Raw genomic sequence first — 18,337 nt, forward strand, 5'->3', positions numbered from 1 at the left:
TTAAGACAAAACTGACCTCAGAAAGCTCAGGGCAGGAGGAATGGTGTAAAGCCTCAGGTCTGAGGTGCTGAGTTCAATGGTCCTAAAGCCTAATGTGTCTCTGGCCTTGTAGACATCGAACCCTGCCTTTTCTTTCTATATAACTAGATGGGGTGCATCTTCTATCTTGTTCAATGAGCCACACACAATGGATAACCAGCCATTCTTCCTGGTATGCTGTGCTCAGGAACTGCTTGCTCCAGAGATCCTCCACACTTTTTGTACCTTGCTGTTCTTAGGGACACCCAGCCACAAGACACCTAAGCAAGGGTCACATGATGCTCACTTCACATCCCTAGGCTGAACAGAGCAACTGACTCACAACTGATGGCAAAGTGCAAAGAGAAGTCTCTGAAGAGGAAATGATATATCATTAATGGTCTTGGATATTTAAAATTTTTTTTCTCCTTTTCCCACTGTTTAGAGTAAGAGAAATAATGACTTGTAAGATAAATGCCTAAAGATACACACTTAAAAAGCCTAGTTTCTTGGAAGGAAGGATCTGGTAGGTGCTGATAGCCTGGTGCAGGGAGCCATGATGTAAACCTAGTGTTACAGTGTGCAGCTTTCATGACACCCTGCTGTATCCTGCATGGTGTCTAAAGTGTCCTGTGGTACTTAGAACATGTTGTTAGGTCACATATTCATAACTTCACACGACAGTGGCAACAGGACATATTCTCTTTGCAAAGTGAAAGTTTTTATTGCTTGTTATGATTTTGACAGGCAAAACCCTACATAGGGACTGTAATACCTACAATACCTATAAAGTGATCTTTACAGAATGCCTGAGTAGACTTCAATGTTAGGATGAACTCCATGCATGAATTCTTTCTTTCCTTTTTCTGGGTGAAGCAGAGCCCAGCTCTCCCAGGTTGGTGGAGGCAGGGCAAAGGAACAAGGACAAAGACAGAGAAGCTGCATTCTTGTCCCATCATCTCCCCTCACTACTGGCCATACCCACCTGGGATTCACTGAGCTCACACACACATTTTCAAGTGGGGAAAACCAAGGTCATGCATGTTGAAGAAATTCAATCATATTGCATTTTCTTATAAAATGAGATGAAAAAATAAATCTAAACACACTTTTCAAGTGTTTCTTTTCTTTAAATTTTTATATATGTTAAATCTCTTATTTTCCTTTTCAACATATTCTACTTAGAACTTTTAAAAAATAAATTTTCTTTTTGGTACCTTTCATTTCCTGTGTTAGCCTTGGAAACATAAAATACATCTCACTAGAACTCTTCTGTGCAAAATAATAAACATAAATAATATTAACATCTAAGTTATATAAAAAGAGGCCATTTCAAGGTTTTCACTGCTACTGCCATCAGCTGTGGTCCCTGGAAGATGCTCCTAGAAATAGTTGGTGGTCTGCCCATTTAAGCCACACAGATCCTGGTCTGGCTGAGGCGGGTTAGGCAAAAATTCACTGTCCCTCTTGTCCATCTGTAAACTACTTCGAGAGAACTGTAAGACACTTCCTAGCCCATTGACCAGTGAGAGGGGGGAAATCCAGTTGAATGAGCTGAAGTTGGGCAGGTTGAAAATGGACGACAGGGAGGCTGCCCTGCTGGTGTTGGTGGGTTTCATCTTGGAGTCCCCAGGATACCCTTCCAGGACAGCCTCCCTTGGCATGGAGGACCCTGGGGACTGACTGCTCAGTCCTTCTAGCAGAATGTCCTCCCTTAAAGGCACATTCATGTCAACCACATTGGGCTCCCCACGAGCTTCTGGGGAGCAGGCTGGCCGCTGCATATGCCAAGATGCCTGTGAGATGCAGTCCCGGGAGAGAGATCCAGAGGTACTGATTCTCCTCTGTTCAGATGATTCAGTTCTGGGTTCTCCTGGGAGATGTCCCTGAGCAAAGGTCTCTTTGGGAGCAATGAGTTTCTTGGGGGACCTCTTGGCCATCTGGCGCCCCAGCTGAAGTTGGGTGGGGAAAAGGCTCCCCTGCATGGCTTTGAAAAACAATCTGGAAAGAGCATATAAAAAACAGTTATCCGTGGATAGAGCTTTTGAGTTTTCTGAGACTTGCACAATGTAAAAACACTGAGAATGTTTATATATTCTGAGATATATAAAGCCTGAGGATGCTATAGAGCTCACTTAGGACTTGAGGGACACTGTCCCTTATACCCACCTGGGAAGCAATGCAGCAACAGGTGCTATGAGACAAGTCAAGTAAAATACGGGGTCGCCCAGTAATGTCTGCATAGTCCAATAAGGATTGGATGGAGGATAACACGTTGCACAAGAAGCATTGTAAATCAAAGCCACAGTGAAAAATAAAAGGATACTGAAGCCACAAGCTATCCAGTTGAGCCAGGTCTAAAGGGAAAAGAGAAAGACAGGACTTTTATTTCAATAAAAATGCACTGGTCAACTGTGAGCGGGTAGATGTTCTAAGGGTTTAGCAAAAACACAGGTCTTTGGCACAGACAACCAGGAGGCCTTGATGAGGCTGCCTTCAGCATCTATAGACCAGCTGGGACACAGGGAGATGGAAGTCAGGGATATGAATGAAAGGAGAGGGGGAAAGGGGGTGGGACATGAGGTAGAGGAGGAGGGGAGAGAGGGCAGGAAGGAGCTTAATGCTGCCCAGGTAAAGTGTTTGTGTCAGGATGCAGCAGTTCCCATACCAGGGGCTCCACACACATGGCAGGCCCACATATTTGTTTTCCTTCTCCACAGTGAGGCTAGCTTTGTAGTAACCTGTCTGCTCAGAAACCTTCTAGATGTCATGGAATCTGCCTGGGAGTGTGGGGCCCACAGCATCAGCACCCTTTGGGATCATGTCCACAGCACTTACCCAGGTCTTGGTTTCAATACCAAGGTGCAAGAGGAAGGTGAACAGCGCGATTGCTGTTATGGGGGTCCCCCAGGTAAACACATCTGTGTCTGAGTCATAGTAGGCCTGAAAGACAGCAGTGTTCTGTGTCTGTGGGTCACTGGATGAAGCTGATAAGAAAGGCTGCCAGGTGTCAACTTACCAGGTAAGGAATGAAAAAGCAAACCAGGCTCTGGAAGGCAGCATCAGCCATGTTTAGCCAGAAGGTATGTGGCCGATATTCCTGAGACACAAAAACAAGCACAGATTACAGGGAAGTGTACATCTCTTCAAATGATGTTTTCCAGTAGCTACAGGGCCTATAGATATCACCCTAGGGCAATTTGCTAATTCAGGACTTTTGGTGCTTGAGGTCCCAGAGGGCTGAGGAAAAAACACAACGCAAACATCTGCAGAGGCATCCAACTGAGTCAATCACTGAGAGCATCTGTATACAAGACCAGCTACAGTAGTTCTAGGCCAACAACAGACAGATAAAACCATTTTCTAAAGCCTATGGGGAGCATTTTCCTAGGGTAGACACAGCAGCTCAAATTCTGGACATCTTGCTCCAACTTGAGTCCTTCTACTCCTACTTTGTCAGGGTTTTGCACCCTTTGTTGGTGGGTCTCTTAGAATGTTTCTTAAAAGTGTCTTTTAAAATTAGATCATGGATGTATTTAATGTTAAAATAAAAAAGCTGTACACTGGGGCACCTGGGTGGCTCAGTCAGTTAAGCGTCCAACTTCAGCTCAGGTCATGATCTCATGGTTCGTGAGTTTGAGCCCCATGTCAGGCTCTGAGAGCCTGGAGCCTGCTTTAGAGTCTGTGTCTCCCTCTCTCTCTGCCCCTCCCCTGCTGGTGCTGTCTCTCTCTTTCTCTCTCAAAAATAAACAAACATTTAAAAAAATTAAATAAAAAAAGCTGTACACTGAGGGCAAAAATGACCTTGATGTGGACTGATCAAGCTTTCCTTAACTGGGGAACAAAATGTGTACTGGACTCTGAGTTCCTGAGCAACTGGGGCTGGTACTGGCCTGCAGGAAATGTAGATTGGACTGAATGAGCATTTACTGAGCAGTTAAGAAAGTGCTGGCTAGGCCCTTCCTTCAGTTCCCTAGTTCCACAGGACAAACTTCCTGTGTCTGGTTCCCTAGGCCAGCCTCAGCTGAGGCTGAGCTGAGGATAAGAGGCCCAGCTGAGCACAGGAATTTCTCCACTGACAGGCAACTAGCAAAGGCCCTCCTCATTGGCCAGACCCTCAGTAGCTCCTACCCTGCAGCCCAACCCCCTCACCCCCTCCCCGCCCCCACAGCTGCCTAAGAGGGAACTCAGTGTCAATGAGGGTGATCAGGGGAGTCAACTCAAAAGTAAACAAATTCTAAATTAGAGACTGTTGTAGTTGTAAGAGATAGGGAGGATACATATGCATACATATGATGATTCCAACTAGCAAAGAGAAGCACTTAGAGGGCCTGAGTTATTTATTTTTATATGAAATTTATTGTCAAATTGGTTTCCATACAACACCCCGTGCTCATCCCAACAAGTGACCTCCTCAATGCCCATCACCCACCTTCCCTTCCCCCCAAACCCCCATCAACCCTCAGTTTGTTCTCAATATTTAAGAGTCTCTTATGGTTTGCCTCCTTCCCTTTCTGTAACTTTTTCCCCCCCTTCCCCTTTCCCCTGGTTGAGTTTCTCAGGACCCACATATGAATGAAAACATATGGTATCTGTCTTTCTCTGCCTGACTTATTTCACTTAGCATAACACTATCCAGTTGCATCCACATTGCTACAAATGGCCAGATTTCATTCTTTCTCATTGCCAAGTAGTATTCCATTGTATATATAAACCACATCGTCTTTATCCATTTGTCAGTTGATGGACATTTAGGTTCTTTCTATAATTTTAGAGGGCTTTAAATGCTGGGAGGACTAGCTGGTAATTAGCAGTCAATCTATGTGGTGTATTGATGTAAACATGTATTTATATCTGTTTGAATTCACTTATTCTCTCAATGTTTTCTCCATGGGTTTATCTTCTGGTTAAGTCCCATTCAAAATAAATCACACTGTGGATGGGGGATAGGAGGTTGTTTTAGAAAAATCCCGGCTCTGGGGCATCTGGGTGGTTCAGTGGGTTAAGTGTCTGACTTCGCCTTAGGTCACAATCTCATGGTTTGTGGGTTTGAGCCCTGCATTGGGCTCTGTGCTGACAGCTCATTGGGCTCTGTGCTGACAGCTCAGAGCCTGGAGCCTGCTTCAGATTCTGTGTCTCCCTCTCCCTCTGCCCCTCCCCTGCTTGTGTTGTCTCTCTCAAAGATAAATAAATGTTTAAAAAAAAAAGATTAAAAAAAAAAAAAAGAAAAATCCCTGCTCAGGAGTCAGCCACCTGGCCCTGACTTCAACTCCAAGTGGATTTTCCTTGAGTTCCTGGAGATTCTTGGTGTAGAGACAGTTTTCACCTCACTCTACTTTTTCTTTAAAGCTCCCTCTTTTTTTTTTTTTTTTTTTTTTAGCTTTATTGAGGTAAATTGATACACAAAACCTGCACACATTTAATATATACATCTTGATGAGTTTGGACATATGCATACACCAGTATACTGTCACTCCAACCAATAACTTCACTCTACTTAATGTACGGCACAATCAAGTAGATAGAATCCATTTTTTCATCCCACTGGTCATTTTCCACAATTTTAACAATTTCTCCCAGGGTGAGTTAAAGGGAGGTGTGAAGACTTGCACTTTCTGTAAGGTGAACATGGGGAGTGGGAGGGCCAAGATAGGAAGCGGGTTCAGGAAGGGTCCCTTACCTCCATGTTCTGACCACTCTTGTAGAGCTGTGGTTCAGTCAGCAGCACATCAGCTGGCACATCCTTGTCCAGCACCCCAGTCACAAGCTGGGGAAGTGACGAGAAGAGCAGATTAAAGAAGATCAGATACCACTGGTCAATCATAGCAGATGCAGAGAAGCCACAGTAAAACTGGAACCAAAACAGGAGGCCCACAAACATCTGAAATCAAGAAAGGAAGAACGGGGATAAGCAATTCTTACTGTCCCTGCAGATTCTCATCCAAGGGATCTAAGAGTTTTGCAAAATTTGACTAACAAGATTAAACTTATTGACAACAATTTCCTCCAAAGATAGCCGTAACATTGTTGCTCTGTCTCTCCCTCCTCATTTCTTTGAGTATGAAGGACCAGCAATGGGAGATGAGAATTCCCAAGCAGAGCCCATGGAGAGAGGACACTGGTACCAGCCTGTGAGAAATGCAGATTGGATGGAACAAGCATTTACTGAGCACTTATGAAAGTGCTGGTTAGGCCTTTCCTGACAGTCCCTTAACTCCACAGGACAAATTCCTTATACCTTGTTCCTAAGGCCAGCCGAGATAAAGTCCAGCTGAGTAGAAGAATTCCTCATAAAGGTCCAGCAGGGTCTAGGGTTGCTCACATTTCAAAAGGGTCAGCTGTGTTCTTCACCCATTGCAGCTTCTTCCCTAGCACCTCTCCTCTGTGATAGTAAACTAAACCTACTTGTGTTACAGCCCAGATCTTGCCGCTGTCTTTAGTCACAAACATTTTCTGATGAAGAACAGTGGGAAATTATTGATTCCCATGGCAAAGAGGACACACAGGAACATGGCAGAAGTCGGTAATGCTACCAACATTGGTGCCTTGACCAAGTCCTGATATCCACCAGGCACTCTGCTGGCAGGTGGGCTGTAGTTATTATCACTGGTTCTTACAGCTACCCCCCACTTTGCCGAATAGTAAAGTGAAGACCAGGGAGCTTGAACAGCCTCTTCAAGTCCATGCTCAGTAGAAGTTGGGTGGATCTCTTCCCACTATCACTGAACATCAGTGGGTTGAGTGTATTTACATGAGAGCATGGCAGTTTAGTGATGGCAAAGCATTTACACTTATAAGTTGTACACTTATCAATTTGGCACAGATCATTTAACCCCTTTCTGCTTCAGTGTCCTTGTCCATGAAATGGGCATCCCAATGGTACTTAGCTATGGGTTGTTGTAAGGATTAATGAACTTATGCATTTAAAGTACTCACAAGAGCTCCTTGTGAGTACTATAGGTACTCACTTATGGTTTGTACAGTTTGCAGTACAGTTATTTCCCTAGCCTCAAGCAGGGCCAGCGTGTTTACACCATTTAGAGAAAAGGAAACTCAAGTCCAGCATGTTAAATGACTTAACTATGGTCATTGTATGAGTAATAAACCCAACTTGTTCAGCCACTTGTGGGTCTGGGCCTGGAGGGTATGGACACTCCCAGGACAGAACATGGTGAAAGAACATTCTCTGCTGGGGACCACAGGTAATGGCCTGGGTTTTAGTTCTGGAGCTGTCACTGTCTCTTTCTGACCTTGACTCAGTCACTTACCTTCTCTGAGCTTTGGTTCCTGGACCTGAAAATGGCTTGCTCTGAAGATCAGAAAAAAATGACACGTTTTCTCCAAGTCTTGTTTCAGTCTATTACCTAATGCAACTTTTCCCTTCCACACTGAAAACTAACAAACTTGGATTTTTCATTGACTTTCTTCCATTCTCACTCCGACTGTTGACTTTCACCCACCCCCATAGGCTCAGCCTAATGAGTCATCAATGAGCAACTGGAGTCAGGAGAAAGAGGAGGAAAAGTACTTAAATAATTGAGACTTTTTTTTCCCCTGTAGTACCAAAAAGACTTCTTCCCAAACTACTGTTGCTATGGAAACTTTCCTTCTCTCCTAAAACTAATGACTTTCTCACTTTGGGAGGCAGGGTGATTTTCCTTGCACTTCTCAACTAGATTAAGTGCTTGTTAACAGAGGCCCTGCATCGTATGTGGAATAAAGACAAGTACCCCCTCCTTCTTTCATTCCCTCCAGGAGGACAGATTCATTACGGCAGGCAGGAGGCTGTGCTCATTCAGGTAGCCACTCTGGCACTCATTTGCAACTAAAATGTTGAATTTCTTCCCCTCAGTCTGCGAAATTTTCATGAGGAATTACAGAGAATAGACCTCAACTCTCATATTTTGCTTTTAGAAAACAATCAGAAAAATCCCTAGGAAGCAAAAAAACTTGCTCAAGATTGCATAAGTAATTAATGACAGAAAGAGAGCTAGGGTTCCATCTGCCCAGCCCCACTCATCTGTACTCAAGCACCCATTCACCTCTTTGGGAACTGAGAACCTCTAAATTTGCAACTATATGCATGGAGACCTCAGCTCTGGGGATGCAATGCTAGCATGGCACAGACTTCCTTGGACAGAATCCTAGGCAGAACCTAATCTGAATTAATTTCCAGGACCCAACCTACCAATCAGACATGCCCTGACTGGTCCTGAGTATCTGTATTCATTTTGCTAGAAGACATTTTGAAAATGGATGAGGGTGGGGCGCCTGGGTGGCGCAGTCGGTTAAGCGTCCGACTTCAGCCAGGTCACGATCTCGCGGTCCGTGAGTTCGAGCCCCGCGTCAGGCTCTGGGCTGATGGCTCGGAGCCTGGAGCCTGTTTCCGATTCTGTGTCTCCCTCTCTCTCTGCCCCTCCCCCGTTCATGCTCTGTCTCTCTCTGTCCCAAAAATAAATAAAAAATGTTGAAAAAAAAAATTAAAAAAAAAAAAAAAAAAAAAAAAAAGAAAATGGATGAGGGTGAGGGGGCAAGAGGGTTGGGAAAGATAGGTAGGTCTAAATCTCCAGAACAAACAAGAACAAGAGGCATACCGGTGGCAGTTTAGACTTAGTATGATTTTTAAGTGGAATTAATGGGAAAGAAATAAATATATCTTTTCATTTATTGTGTATTTTATTCTTTTTCAGAAGAGTATAGGATGACCTTGACATTGGAATTGTGGTATCCAATGTGATAGATTTGTGGGACTACCCTGAAAGATCACTTACACCAAGAGTTTATTTTGTCTGTTTATACATTCAGCCACAAGCTATTAGAGACAAGAGCAACACATACCCACTCAGCAACTTCTTAGCAAAATGTCTATCCCTCACCTACAAGAAGGGCAGGGTTCAGAAATGGCCATGCATCCATTCTGGAGGGCTATGGAGAAAGACGCTTGTCTGCCAAGGTCATAGTAATAAAAGAACTAAGAATTAAACATTAGGATCAACATGAAATGGAGAAAGGCCCTGGATTAGAGCCTCTGGAGAGAGAACTGTCATCAGCCAGCCTGGGTATGACCCAACTGGAGTGTCAACTACAGACTGAGCTGGCCAGAAGGGGGCATGTCTGCCCTGCCAGCACAGAAGACAGTGTGGCAAGACCCTGCTGGTGGCCCTGTTCCTCGGGCCCTAAGCTTGCATTCTGACTAGGGGACTGGCACACTGGCCCAGTGTGGGTATGTTTTAACAGAGGCTGTTCAATATTGGAATCACAGCATGACTAAGTCCTGTCATTCTGATTCCAGGACTGCCAATACACTCCTACTTGTCACTGGATTTCCTGACTGCTCTAGAGTGAGCAATGATCAGAGGACTCCTGTCTGTGGACACCTCAGCAGTCTGCTCCTGAGAAACACATTAACAGAGGGGTTAAGAGTTGGGAGCCAGATGAACTGGGGTTAAATGCTGCCTTGACTACTCACTAGCTGTGTGACCTTGTGCAAACAAGTGGACATTCTTGTTTGATCCACCTGTTTCCACAACTTACCCCCTTACAGGTGCAGTTACCCTCATGTGCCTGTGAGTTAGACTCCTGAGCCTATAGGGTGCAAGCCCAGGCCAGGCCTGGGGGAAGTTCACAAAGGCTGAGGAGGATGGAACCGACAGGAAGCCTTGGGATGGCCAGTGGGCCACATTCAGGTGATGGTCCAATAAATCTCAGCTAAGGCTTTTTGAATTCAAAAACTCTAGAAACAAGAAGTGTCAAATACCTACTGTATTTTTGTAGAAGAAGTACAGCACCATGTTGGCAAGTCGGGAATAGCACCAATGTCCATGAACAATTAAGAGTCTCTCAAGGTATCGGAATCTCGGCACTGCAAAGTCACTGGCCATCACTGCCTTGAAAGGGAGAGAAGTCCCTGTTATTGTTGACACCTTATTCCACCTAAGGTCTGTCATATCTTCCTCAAATACAAGGCAAACATGCATGGAGAAATCCAGTTTCAAACACAAATGTACATGTGACTGGCCAAGGCTCACTTTACCAGGATTTCCCTTATTATCCCCTTCAGTTAAAAAAAAAAAAATCAATCTCAACAAGCACTCTAGTTCAGGGATATCATTTTATAGAAGTCATTTAAGATTTAAAATATATGTAATTGATTTTTACAAGTTTTTGTTTTCCCATGCTTTTTTTAACAAGCAAAAAACAAAAACAAAAGCCCAGAGATGTACACAGCTTCTCTGCTATTCTCCACTCTCTGATGTTTTATTCATATTAGGATCTCAACCCAGAGATGAACCAAAGCTGCCCCTTTTGTATGCATCCTGGCAGTTGACCATCCGGATAGGTATGTTTTGGGTCCTTCTCCTCAGGAGCCACAGGTGATAAGCAAGGCCAAGCCTATGGCTCTGCAGGCCTTCACATAATCCAGTCCCAGAAAGCCGCTAAAGGGCAATGGGTGTCCACTCCACCCAGAAGACAGTGGGGGAAAGCAGGTTTCCTCCATGGACAGGAAAGATGACTGGGGGTGGAAGCTTCCTCTCACTTCACTCAGCATCATGCTCTATACAATTAAACTGGGCCAGACAAATGCCATCAAAATTATATCTTTTGTACCCAGAATAACTTAGACCCCACCATATAATGCATTTTTCTATGTGGGAAAAAAGAGTTAAAGAAAATATCAGGAAAAGATAGATTTCTGCTTATCTTTGAAGGACTGTTCTATACAAAAATGTCAGTCTGCTTCATTTATTTCCCTATAGTCAAATAACTCCTAGAAAATAGTAGATCACACTTGATGTGGTCTTCTGTGGATCAGAATAATGTAATTATACATGACAGAAAAGTGAGAAGCCTTAGAATGTCTGCTTTCTGAATCAAAAGTTAAGGATTTCAAAGCAAATACTGTTTCTATACCTCTTTCTGTCATCACTGGGGTTTGGAGGGCTTTGTGTATTCCTCTCCAGACTTCTGACACTCCTTCCTGCCTCCAAATCTAGGCCCCAAACCCACTGTTTGTCCCTCTGTCAAGGTGGATCCCAGCTAGGTTAGATCCTCCATGCAGAAACTAGTGTTTCTCTTTGATGGCATTTATTACAATTGTGACTATTTGTGAACATTTAAAATATGTATCTGTCTTCCCAGCTTTTTTCTGGACATTCCATGAGAGCCAGGATAGTAGAGGTTGTGATCACCCTGAATTCTGAGTTCTGAGTCAGTGCTTAGCCCCATGAAGTGATCAATAAACATGGGGAACTAGATGACCGCATGAAGACCAAGCTTCTTGGAGATGCAGCATCTCCTTTGTCCAATTGGGATAGCTTCTCCCATCATGCTCTATATAATTAAAGTAACTGGGCCAGACAAATGCCCAGTTGGCTAATCTGGGAAGCTCCAAACACTCTCACTCATTCTCGATCTGCTCAGATTCCTAGTGTCACTGTTACCACAGCATCCCACAAAGTCTATCTTCCAAAGGGCTCACCTTTACTTACTGGACTAAAGTGAAAGCGGGTAAATATTCCCTGGGAACCTGAGCACTTAGAACAGTAAGAAAAGGTATCAGGACTTATTGTCATCTTACTTAATGCATCCTTAATAAGAAGTGTGGCTTTAAATAAATGCAAAAGTGTCCAGCAACACCCTACCTGGAAGTTATGCCCATTCAAAGCTTTGTCTCAGTATGTGCCCTATGGCTTGGCTGTTCCCATCACTTCTCACATGATTTCAATCATGGATCTCTCTGGCCCCTGCCTTGAGGAAGTGAGTAGTGGTGGCAGCTCAGTCTCTTCCCCATCCAAAAACCTGACCATCTTTCACACAAAATGTATTTACTTAGTGTATTTCTCTTGCATATACTATTTATGGGCACTGCCCTGGTCAGCTTTTCACTATAGAAAACCGATGCAATGGCGGCGATAATGAAAACATCAAAATGAACCAACTATTATGATTATGTTTATCAATTCACCACCCTAACCTCTTCCCCTGGGCACACAGCACTAAAAGGCAGGGATGGAACCAACCCTGGGCTGCATTTTTAGTTTCATGGAAGAATTAAAACCACACAAGTAACAGCACAGTGACTGAGGTCAGATGAGAGCAGGAGAGTAAGGCATGTGCTGAGATTGGGCCAAGAGGGAACTACTATGTTTCTAGCTCAGGACTTTCCAACTTACTATTATTTGCATGTCAGGTAAGGAAATTAAGGAGTTCTGCACAGACCTGGCACATATTAAGTGTTCAATGAATAATTACTGATTGCATCAATGAATGAATCAACCAATGACTAAATGGTGACCAACATCTGGATTTTTAGGAGAAGAAAACACGATAGATTGTTCTCTAAAGTCTCCACCAAGTTAAAAAAAAAATGTCATGATTCAAAGTTAATCAAATGTTGGAAATTGTTGTGATACTACATCCAGAAGAAAGTTATTTTTAATTAACTCAGTTGTTCAACATAAAAATCACATGTTGAGAACCACCATAGTGACAAATGAAAAAGGCAGAGACTAATTTTCATGTGAGTCAAGATGGCTACTTTCAATTTTTATAATGATACCAGGTTCCAACTGTCCTACAGCAGATTCATTTTTTCAAATGGTTATCTCTAATGTTAAGGAACAGCAAAACATGCCCTCCAAGGATGAGCCATAAATAGCCACAGCGGTGATGACTCACCTTGCCTTACTCTGTTCCACTTACTTCACAAAAATATACTTATAGACATAGGCAAAGTTTTTACTGCTTCATAAACATGAAGGACTAGCCATCTTCCACCTTATCATCTACTACTGGCTTACAACCATCATGTTTTATTAAAGGCCAACCCTTTAGCTTACTTGACAAAGTTCATAGCAAGGTATGTCAGTGGGCCACTTGGACACATAGGACAGTCCTGATTGGTCTTTACCTGCATGCCCTCCTGGCCCGAGATTCCCACACCCACATCTGCCACCTGGATCATGCTGACATCATTGGCTCCATCTCCTAGAAACAGCACAGGCAGGAAGAATCGTTTGAGTTGAGGTGCACAGAATCAAATGGCTTGACGGATCTTCATGGGGTCCCTATTGGGCTGAGTCCTGTGAAAGGGTCATGGGGATGAGTGAGGAAGAGGCAGTACAGAGTTTGCCCAGGAAATTGAGTTAAGCAGTCAGAAAAAAACATGGTGTGAGGTTTGGAACTGCCTGTCACATCAAGAGATGTTTCAGAAAGCAGGCTCGCATGGTAACCATTTTACTTAGTATTTGCTCTACATTATTGGCTCACATACCTATACAGAGAGCCCTTAACACGGTGCCTGGCACAATAAAGATGGTATCATCACCATTATTATTACTTACTGAACTCTAGCCTTTATCACATGTAGAATATATCAGTCAAGTCTATTCTAATTCATACTAACAGGAGTGGCTTTCTGAACTGAACAAAGGAGGTTAAATTCTGCCCAGCAAACTGTAGAGTTCTTTTTGTACACTGATTACCAGCAAGTTTATTAGCTATTGTGCTTGCCCTTAGGTCCTTTAAAGATGTAATAAAGAAGAACTTCTATTTGTTCAGTCAAGCTGCTGATGGTTAGAAAATGGTTAGGAACATAAAACATAGGTTAGAGGTCTCATCATCTTCAGGGAAAAGCAAGCAGAGACTTAAAGTCTTTGTCACTAAGTGACAATGACCATTCTTGGAATGGGGCAATAGAAGGGCCCAAATCCCAGAGTACCTCCCATGTTTCAAATGTGCAAAAAGTGCAGACATACAAGTTGGAGTGATTCATAATGTGGCTATAGGATATCTGTGTCCTATGATTTTCCTGTTCTTTATTGTGCTGGCCCAACATGAGTGATCAGTCAATATTTGTCACACTGAAATTCTGTGAAGTAGTAACAATCTCTGCAGCTTCTCCCACACACAATGTCCCAATCAAAGTGAGATATGGTAGGTAATAATGTTCTCTACATTATTAACTGCTAGACACCTGGGACTAGGTGCCATCAATGCTTTCACTCATGGTCAAAGAAATGAGCCAAAGTTCTGATGGGTCATTACTTTCCCTTTCTCTTTTGAGATTCTATTTTGTTTTTTATTTTCTTTGTAACCAACCAAGACTCTACCTCCATTTTTCAAAAATGAATACCATACACCAGTGATTCAGTGACTGATCCAGGCACTGATTAAGCTCTGAAAATGTGGTTTACTCATTTGTGTCTTACACCAACCTTACCAGGAGGTATGGTCCTCATGTCACCGCTGAGAGTTGCTCAGAGAAGCCTGCACCCAGCCTGCACACTCCTTGGCACCTACAAAACTTGCTCAGGGAGCTCTGAAGGCCACTCCAGACACATGGGGGCAAAGGTGGTACTGAGACAGCCTCCTTTGGAAGGGGTCTACCCATGGAGACTTCCCACAGCCTGGACCAGGGAGTCATAGCTAAACATGTATACACATCTATGCTCATCTCACTCCCCTTAGTGGTTACCACAGCCCTCAAGATGTACAGAGCTGTCTCCATGACAACCACACTAAGGCCCCGCAACCTCAGACCCAGACTCTACACTAACCTCAACCCTATCCTAATGTGAGAGGGTAGTAACCCCCACATCAACAAAGGGGGCTGTCACAGACCTTTTGCAGAAAATACTATAAATATTATTGATTAGTGAGGACCCTTTATTTCAAAACTAAATCTCACCTAGGTATGCATTCTATATTCAGGGAGACCAAACTTTTTGAGATCTGGGGGTCAAGGAGATCACTCTTTTCCCCAGGCTACCCAGTCTTTCCCAGCCCTCACCAGCAAGTGGTGCTGCTGAGTCCCTGAACCTGGTTGGAGACCAGACCCCAACCCTATGTGGGTGGGGATGGTGCCCTGGGAGGAGACAGGGGAGGACCAGGTAGCACTGGATAGGAGCCTGGAAAGCTCTCCAGGCCAACAGTCTGCAAGGAAAAGCCACCATTAGATGCACAGTCCTTAAAGAAAGGATGTAAGATTTAGCAACTATTCACATGCTTATGATGGGTTCATTTAATTACATGCTTGTCTTGGAACATTCAGCAAAATTCAAAGGATAAGAGGCAGTGGGAATTATGATCACCATCAAGTCTTTGGGCTCTTGTAGCATTATGGAGTCTTGGGACTCCAGTTGGCTCACAGTGACCAGAAACACCTGCACAGGGCCTTCTTTCTAAGGTGTTCTGGGGTAATGGCTAGCATGCAGGGCTCTGCTGTGGCCGAGGCTGCCTGGAATGGCTGATCTCTAGTTTCCTGTCTTGCAGGAAACACTATATAAGTTCTGTCTTCTTAAACCATCATTGTATTACTGGCTTCCTATATATAGCTATAACTGTTGCTACCATAGTTTGTAATTTTCAAATCTACATTTTGTATTTCAAACAGGATGTCTGTTTTATTGTATTAGGTGTGATTTTAAGAATAGGAAAAAGAGCAAGGGAGTGTTTCCCTGTCTTACAGGAGAGCATAGAAGAGGTGGAAAATGCAGGAAGCAACTGCACAAGATGTGGGCTACTCATTTACACAGGGCCCTGCCTGGCTAGCCTGGATACTTGCCTATGGCCAGGGTCATGGCCTTGAGCTTGCTTCTGACCAGTTTCACCACCATACTCTTCTGCAGAGGTGTCGAGCGACAGCAAAGGACTGACCGGCACTGCTTAGCGAGAAAGAGAAATTTGTCTTCTAGGTTTTTCTCAAGGGCATAGGCCAGACTTCTCCCGTCGATCACGAGGCTCGGGCTGGGGCCAGAGGTGGTGGACGTGGAGGGTGGGCAGAGAGGGGAGAACCCCACGCTCACGTTGTCTGTGGTCTTCTCAGGGCCAATGCGGGGGCTCCTGGACTGCACGTAGTGTAGGCACTGGTCTAGCAGGGCCTCACAGGCCTCCTGAAATGGGTATGAGAGGACAGTGCAATTCATTCAGCTGCGCCACAGATTACCTTCCTTGACACTCAGAGTCTGATCATCTCAAGGGCACCAAGCTGCAGGCTCTGCCCAGAAGGCCTCCCTCCTGAAACTGGGAAGTTAGTTGAAGATGAAGACTTTCCACATTGAAGAGGATGAACTTGTAGGGTTTTGATAAGATTCTACTTTATTTCCCATTGTACTATGTGGAGGTTAGATAGAATATCTTCATTTTGGAAGGCCTGAATGTATGTGGCTAAACTGCTGGCTGGTTAGGCGAGGAAGCCTTATATGTACTTCTCCCTGGCTCTCTGAGGCCTTTACTCAGCCCTTCTTGTTTCTTCTTGAGGTACAAAGCCCTTTAAAAGTCTTTGTTATGATCATCTGCTAAGGAAGTGTAATTATCAGTGTTTCCCTAATGTCTCCAGTTGACCAGGGAAATAAATTTTTTAACAAGCATACAAAAGGCTTTTACTGACAATGCCCTTTCAAAACTGTACCTGAATTCCAGAAAGAATAGGAACATTTAATGGGGAACCTGAGGGGTCAGGGGACATAAGAAAGACAACTATTTCCAGAAACAAACACACTCCAGGGAAGGCAAGTAGTTCTTGGCCCTTTATAGACAGTAAGCCCACTGGGTAAGCAATCGATTTCCTGCAATATACCCTGAAAATCCAGCTGTGTTCAGTAAGTGCTTATTAAGGAACTCTTGTACTTAGAAAAGTGAGTGAGACAAGACTTTGGCTCAGGTCATGATCTCAGTTTGTGAGTTCAAGCCCCACACTGGGCTCTGTGCTGACAGCTCAGAGCCTGGAGGCTGCTTCAGATTCTGTTTCTCTCTCTCTCTCTCTTCCCCTCTCCCACTCATGTGCGTGCATGCTCTGTCTCTCAAAAATAAACATTAAAAAAAATTTTTTTAAAGAAAAAGTTGATGAATTGGACCTCATAATCCAGTTCAAAAAGATGTTTCAAGTGGGATCTCACTCAAGGAATCAGAGCCCATACCAGGGCTTTATGAGAAGTAGATAATCCCTACACACTTGATGATTTAAATAGATAAATGTGATTAGATCAAAACCCTCAGTGCACAGTGGGGCATCAATGAGACAACCCATCCTGTCCTGAGTACATCAGTGCTGAATGGACTGGTTCCCTGGCTCATGTGACCTCATAAAAGACTTCTCCAACATTGTTGACATGGACAGGTCAGGGAAAACAAGTTGAACTTTGCATTTGTAAAGTCCAGATGTATGTCCCTTTGAAATTAAGAAATTCCAGCAAATTCCACACCTTCCTAGGCAATGACAAAAACATTCTAAGTGCCAGAAACACAACACAGGTGTAAACAGAGAGGTAGAGGGCAAAGGCCTCTCATAGCAGTTGTCAGAAATTGAAAACATTCCTGTTGCTGCGGGGGCTAGTTGGGTATGAAGCTGTCCCAGGTAGAACACAGGCTCCTGGAAACATACACACCTGGGACTCAGCATTCAGGGTGATGACTTCCTCATCATGGTCCAGCAGTTTGCAGGCATATGCAATGTTAATAGCGGTTTCTTGTTTGTCACCGGTGAGAACCCAAATCTGCAGGCCTGCTTGACGCAATTTAGCAATGGTCTCTGGGACTCCATCCTGCAGGCGGTCTTCAATCCCAGTAGCACCTGGTCAAATGTGCAATAGTGTATGTGATCCCCCTCCTCACATGCCCTCAGACCCTGATGGGGTACGAATGCATGCCATCACCAACACACCAAAGATGCTGGCATGACCCCATAGACTGGGAGCAGCTTGAGGCTGGTCTCATGTGGAAGCAGTCTTTGATAATTCATCATTTCAGGACAGTGGTAAACCCTTTCAATAACTCCTTCGATTGACACAGTCAAGAATAAGTCAGAATAGGGGCACCTGGGTGGCGCAGTCGGTTGGGCGTCCGACTTCAGCCAGGTCACGATCTCGCGGTCCGTGGGTTCGCGCCCCGCGTCAGGCTCTGGGTTGATGGCTCAGAGCCTGGAGCCTGTTTCCGATTCTGTGTCTCCCTCTCTCTCTGCCCCTCCCCTGTTCATGCTCTGTCTCTCTCTGTCCCAAAAATAAATAAATGTTGAAAAAAAAGAATAAGTCAGAATAACTGAGGCACTAAACACAATTCTCTGTTCATTTGCCAACAACAAAGCACTTCCAATGTTTTCTAACATGCAGCTAATTTTTAACTTAATAGATAACGTGGAAACAAATCTTGTGGGAAATGTTTATAATGACCATATTCTGAAGGATGAAAAAGCTTTAAAAATTATCCATTCCATGTAAAATTTCTGGTGAATGACATCCACAATATTTGCTCTCAGCAATGCTTACCATTATCTGTCTACACAGACCACACAAGCCATTATTTCTTGAAAGCAACGTTTATC

At 44.0% G+C, this 18,337-nt stretch overlaps 1 protein-coding gene across 3 annotated transcripts in view; it reads right to left on the minus strand.

Moving 5' to 3' along the window:
* Window positions 1-717: 717 nt before the first annotated feature.
* The window catches only part of ATP10A (ATPase phospholipid transporting 10A (putative)), a 190,551-nt gene continuing 172,931 nt past the window's right edge, over window positions 718-18,337 (minus strand). Inside the window, exons 13-22 of one of the 3 annotated variants that reach the window (XM_058736898.1) lie at window positions 17,406-17,590; window positions 15,584-15,911; window positions 12,929-13,005; window positions 9,780-9,905; window positions 5,699-5,899; window positions 3,038-3,118; window positions 2,857-2,961; window positions 2,345-2,375; window positions 2,188-2,212; window positions 718-2,019 (exon numbers count right to left, since the gene is read on the minus strand). In XM_058736898.1, the coding sequence (XP_058592881.1) occupies window positions 1,401-2,019; window positions 2,188-2,212; window positions 2,345-2,375; window positions 2,857-2,961; window positions 3,038-3,118; window positions 5,699-5,899; window positions 9,780-9,905; window positions 12,929-13,005; window positions 15,584-15,911; window positions 17,406-17,590 (1,778 nt within the window). In that variant the 3' untranslated portion in view covers window positions 718-1,400. Of the gene's footprint in view, window positions 2,020-2,187; window positions 2,376-2,856; window positions 2,962-3,037; window positions 3,119-5,698; window positions 5,900-9,779; window positions 9,906-12,928; window positions 13,006-15,583; window positions 15,912-17,405; window positions 17,591-18,337 lie in introns of all 3 variants that reach the window. The other 2 variants (XM_058736899.1, XM_058736897.1) reach the window with 2 other exon arrangements.

This window comes from Neofelis nebulosa, chromosome 7 (genome assembly GCF_028018385.1).
Source record: "Neofelis nebulosa isolate mNeoNeb1 chromosome 7, mNeoNeb1.pri, whole genome shotgun sequence".
In the NCBI taxonomy this organism is placed as follows: Eukaryota; Metazoa; Chordata; class Mammalia; order Carnivora; family Felidae; genus Neofelis; species Neofelis nebulosa.